Source organism: Acomys minous, assembly GCF_964271855.1.
Source record: "Acomys minous genome assembly, chromosome: 13".
Taxonomy (NCBI): Eukaryota; Metazoa; Chordata; class Mammalia; order Rodentia; family Muridae; genus Acomys; species Acomys minous.
The window spans coordinates 13,532,032-13,537,456 of NC_140495.1; the positions used below are offsets into that span (position 1 = coordinate 13,532,032).

At 46.9% G+C, this 5,425-nt stretch overlaps 1 protein-coding gene across 1 annotated transcript; it reads right to left on the bottom strand.

Moving 5' to 3' along the window:
• Nucleotides 1-4,764: 4,764 nt before the first annotated feature.
• LOC311580519 (small ribosomal subunit protein eS28-like) lies at nucleotides 4,765-5,102 on the bottom strand. The gene has a single exon (XM_084752186.1). It carries the CDS (start codon nucleotides 5,065-5,067, stop codon nucleotides 4,858-4,860), a length of 210 nt encoding a protein of 69 aa, XP_084608312.1. The 5' UTR covers nucleotides 5,068-5,102; the 3' UTR covers nucleotides 4,765-4,857.
• Nucleotides 5,103-5,425: the final 323 nt, after the last annotated feature.

Here is a 5,425-nt window from a genome sequence, read left to right on the forward strand (position 1 = left end):
GCCTGGCATGGTGGCACACTCCTCTAGTCCCAGCACTGGGGAGGCAGAGGCAGGAGGATCTCTGTGAGTTCGAGGCCAGCCTGGTCTACAAAATGAGTCCAGGACATCCAGGGCTACACAGAGAAACCCTATCTGGAAAAAAACAAAACAAAACAAAACAAAAACTATGTACATAACAACAATGAAGATAGAAGCCATGAATGTGAAAGAGAGCAAGGAGAGGTATATGGCTTGGAGGGAGGAAAGGAAAAATGTAATTATAATCTCAAAAGAAATAATTAGAAAGGAATAAAAGGAAATATAAAAACATCCATCTCTGTAGGTTCTGCAGAGAAAAGCAAGAGCTGGATTGGAGTTTTGAAGTTGAAGTAATTGGTAGAGGTGGCTTTGCTGTGAAATTGGGGATGAGGCTGGAAGAGATGACTCAGCAGTTAAGAGCACTGGCTGCTCTTCCAAAGGACCCAGGTTCAATTCCCAACAGCCACATGGCAGCGCCCAACTGTAATTTCAGTTCCAGGTGATTGGATGCCCTCTTCTGGCCTTTTAAGCACTAGGCATGCACATGGTGAAAAGATGTACATGTAAGCAAAACACCTATACGTATGACCTTTTTTTCTCTTATGACAGAATGTATGTAGCACTGGCTACATAGGTAGACCAGGCTGGCCTCTACCTCTGCCTCCTGGGTGCTGGAACTAAAGGTGTGTGCCACTGTGCCTAGCAATAATACTTTGATTAAAATAAAAAGAAAGAGCGGGCGGTGGTGGCGCCCGCCTTTAATCCCAGCACTTGGGAGGCAGAGGCAGGTGGATCCCTGTGAGTTCGAGGCCAGCCTGGTCTACAATGCAAGTCCAGGACAGCCAAGGCTTCACAGAGAAACCCTGTCTCAAAAAACCAAAACCAAACCAAAACAAAAGATTTATTTATTTATTTAATGTGCATTAGTGTTTTGGCTGCATGTATGGCTATGTAAGGGTGTTGGATTCCCTGGAACTGGAGTTACAGACAGTTGTCAGCTGCCATGTGGGTGCTGGGAATTGAACCTTGGTCCTCTGGAAGAGCAGCCAGAGCTCCTATCTGCTGAGCCATCTCTCCAGCCCCTTATTTTTACATTATGTTTTAAATTATGTATATGGTATATGTGCACTTGAGTGCTAGTGCTCACAGGGACAAGAGTTGGAGGGCTGGAGAGATGGCTCAGCGGTTAAGAGCACTGCCTGCTCTTCCAAAGGACCTGGGTTCAATTCCCAGCACCCACATGGCAGCTCACAACTGTCTGTAACTCCAAGATCTGACACCCTCACACAAACACATATAAATTAAAATTAAATTAAAAAAAAATTTTTTTGGTTTTTCGAGACAGAGTTTCTCTGTGTAGCCTTGGCTGTCCTGGACTCACTTTGTAGACCAGGCTGGCCTCGAACTCACATCGATCCACCTGCCTCTGCCTCCCAAGTGCTGGGATTAAAGGCATGCGCCACCACGCCCGGCTATAAAAAATATTAAAAAAAAAAAAAAAAGAGTTGGAGCCCCTAAAGCTGGAGTTACAGGCAATTGTGAGTCACACAAAATGTGGGTGCTAGGAACTGAACCCCAGTCCTCTGTATGAACAGTACTCTCTCTTGACTGATGAGCCATCTCTCTAGCCTTGCTTGTGTTTGTTTGTTTGTTTGTTTATTTGCTCGATTTATTTCTTGGCTTTTGGAGACAGAACCTTGCTATATGGAACTGGCTAATTTCATACTCATTTCGTAGCTCAGACTGGCCTTGAACTCACAGACTAAGTATACTGCGTATTAGTGTTGCAGGTATCAGCTGCCACCCAGCTGTGTTCTATTTATTTAGGTCTTACATATTTTATAGTTCCAGTATTTGTGTCTTTCACAGATTTGTAATATTTTATTTCACACTTCTATACTATCATAGCTATTTTTTTGTTTGTTTGTTTTTAGATGAGACCTCACTCTGCAGCCCTGGCTGGTTTAGAATTTACTAAGGAAACCAGGAACTCATAGCGAGCCACCTACCTCTGCCTCCTGAGTGCTAGGACTACTATGTCCTACCATACATAGTATATATTTATTTCTAAGACAGGGCTTCTCTGTGTAGCTTTGACTGCCCTGGACTGCTTTGTAGATCAGGCTGGCCTCAAACTCACAGAGATCTGCCTGCCTCTGCCTCTCTGAGTGCTGGGACTACAGGCATATGCCAGCATGCCCAGCCATAAATAGTATTCTTTTGTTTGTTGTTTGTTTGTTTGTTTGTTTTTTCGAGACAGGGTTTCTCTGTGTAGCCTTGGCTGTCCTGGACTTGCTTTGTAGACCAGGCTGGCCTCCAACTCACAATGATCTGCCTGCCTTTGCCTCCGAGTGCTGGGATTAAAGGCATGGACCACCACACCCGGCCATAGTATTCTTTTTTAAAGATTTATGTATTTATTATGTATACAGTGATCTGCCTGCATGCAGAAGAGGGCACAAGGTCTCATTATAGATGGTTGTAAGCCACCATGTGGTTGCTGAGAATTGAACTCAGGACCTCTGGAAGAGCAGCCAGTGCTCTTAACCTCTAAGCCCATAAATAGTATTCTATTTTCAACTTCTTTTCCATTGTCAATAATATGCAGAAATAGGATTGCCTTGATTTTTGTTTTTAAGGCAGAGTCTTGCTGGGCAGTGGTGGCGCATGCCTTTAATCCCAGCACTCAGGAGGCAGAGGCTGGTGGATCACTGTGAGTTCAAGGCCAGCCTGTTCTACAATGCAAGTCCAGGACAGCCAAGGCTACACAGAGAAACCCTGTCTCGGAAAAAAAAAAAAAGCAAACAAAACAAACAAACAAACAAACAAAGACAGAGTCTTACCATGTAGCCCTGGCTATCCAGACACTCTTTATGTAAGTCAGGCCAGCCTTGAATTTACAGAGATTTGCCTGCCTCTTCCACCCCAGTGAATGGATTAAATGAATTTGATTCTAGGCCTAGCACAAGTGCTAGGATGATGGTGATGATGGTGATGATAGTGATGATGGTGATGATGATGAGGTGGTGATGGTGGCGGCAGTGATGATGTGGCAGATGTGGGTGTGTGGGCATGCTTCCCTGTGCATGTGGAGGTCAGTGGAAAACTTGACGGAGTCAGTTCTCTGTCTCTACCCTTCCGTGGGTTTGGGGGATTAAACTCAGGCCACCAGGCTTTCGTAGCAAACACCTCTATCCACTGAGCCATCTGTCCATCTCTAAGTGTTTGGGTTTTCATATGTGGGCTGCTGGAGAGTCTCACATGTTCTGGGCACGTGCACGCCCAGTGTTGATTTATTTCTGTGCATTGATTTATCTTCATCCTTGTTAAACTCACTAATGTCTGTGGCTTTAAGAGTTTCCACCGACTTTTCTGAGTAGATGGTGAGCACAGTGTCAGTGAGTAGGACAGTCTCAGTTCCACCTTTCTTACCTAGGAACCTTTTATTTTCTTGTTTAGGTGCATTGCCTGGAAATGGTGAAAACACATACATTCTTGTCTTGTTTCTTATTTTAAGGGAAAGCTGTTGGTTTTTCTCCATGAAATAGGGTGTTGGCGGCAGGATTTTCATGGCTTCAATTTATAAGGCTGAATAATTCCCTCCTAGTTCTGCCCTGTTAGTCTTTTTGGGCTTCTTTCCCTGGCCTTGGGGAGCATCTTCTAATTCTGAACATTTGAGAGTTACCTGCAGACTCCAAGCTCTGTGTCTCATTGTCTTCTCTGGTGTGCTGTCCTAAGAACTATAGTGTCGCCAGGCATGGTGGCGCACGCCTTTCGTCCCAGCGCTCAGGGAGGCAGAGGCAGGCAGAACAATGTGAGTTCCAGGCCAGCCTGGTCTACAGAGTGAGTCCAGGATAGCCAAGGCTACACAGAGAAACCCTGTCTTGAAAAACCAAGGGGGGGAAAAAAGAACTCAGGTATCAGCTGGGCAGTGGTGGCTCACGCCTTTAATCCCAGCACTCAGGAGGCAGAGGCAGGCAGATCACTGTGAGTTCAAGGCCAGCCTGCTCTACAAAAAGTCCAGGACAGCCAAGGAAGCACAGAGAAACCCTGTCTTGAGAAAAATAATATAGCCAGGAATGTGTTTAATCTTGGCACTCAGGAGGAGGCACCGGGTGGATCTCTGTGAGTTTGAGGCCATTCTGGTCTACATAGAGGGACAGACCAGCAAGAGACACACAGTGAGACCCTGTCACAATACTGAAATCGAGGAGGAGGAGCGGGGAGGTGGTGGAGGAGGAAGAGGACAACGACGGTGACTGTTACTAAAGAGGCTATTCCAAGCTGTGGACCTTCTCAACTTCAAAGCCATTCCTCTCATGACTGTGCCCTTGAATTCGCCTCTCTGGCAAACGTTCTCGTCACGTTGTTTACCTCCTGGGCACAGCACTTGCTTCTGCCATCTGTCTGGGACTGAGCTGAAGGTGAACCTATGTAACTCACAGCTGGCTGAAGCGGAGAGCTGGAAGCAAGTTGGGCCGTCTCCTACATGGCCACCAGAGGGCAGTAGACACTGGCTAATGCTGCCAGGTTAACAAGGATTGATTAAACAGAGGTCGGCTGCCTATGTGCCTCCCAAGGACAATCTCTACACAGCTCCCTTAGCACCCCTCTCTCTTTGGGGAGCTTGGGGTTTTGATGTTTTTGAGACAGGGTCTCTCTTATAACAGCCCTGGCTGTCCTTCTGCCTCTGACTCCCAGAGTGCTGGGATTACAAGCATGTGCCTCCACACCCAGTTTTTGTTTTGTTTTGTTTTGTTTTTAATACAAATGCTTTATTTAACAGTTGCAGGTCATTCCATGGGTTAAGTGGTGGATATCCAGGACCCAGCAGCAGGGTCAGCGCAACCTCCGAGCCTCTCTTTCTGACTCCAATAGGGTGAGCACATCACCCTCTCGAACGGGGCCTTTGACGTTTCGGATGATAGAGCGGCTGGTGTCATCCATAAATCCCACACGCACCTGCGTGCACTGTCCCTGCGAAGCGGTCCTGCCCAGCACTTTGGTTACCCTAGCCAGCTTTATGGGCTGCACGCGGCTCGTGTCCATGATGGCGGCTATCTGGCGAAGAGCTTTTTTTTTTTTTAATTAAGATTTACCACCCCCAAAAAAAACCCAACAACAAAACATGTACTAATAATTGATCTTGGAGCCACTGGACAAATGCTACATACTCTAAGCCATCTCTCTAGCCCTTTAGCTCTCCTCTCAGACGCTTCGGCAGGACGTCTCTGGGAGCTCAAGGCCAGCGTGCTCTCCAGAGCAAATTCTAGACCAGCTGGGGACACTGTAGTGCCAGGGTCGGCCTCAACCCTCAGTGGTCTCAGCTCTCAAAGTGAAAGCCAGTGACATCGGGTAGCCATCTCGTCCCTGCTGTCCTGCAGCCCGCCTGCTCTTTTTAGGGCCA

Excerpts from the sequence above, each read along its gene's own strand:
- LOC311580519 (XM_084752186.1), bottom strand. The coding sequence starts at position 5,067 with ATGGACACGAGCCGCGTGCAGCCCATAAAGCTGGCTAGGGTAACCAAA.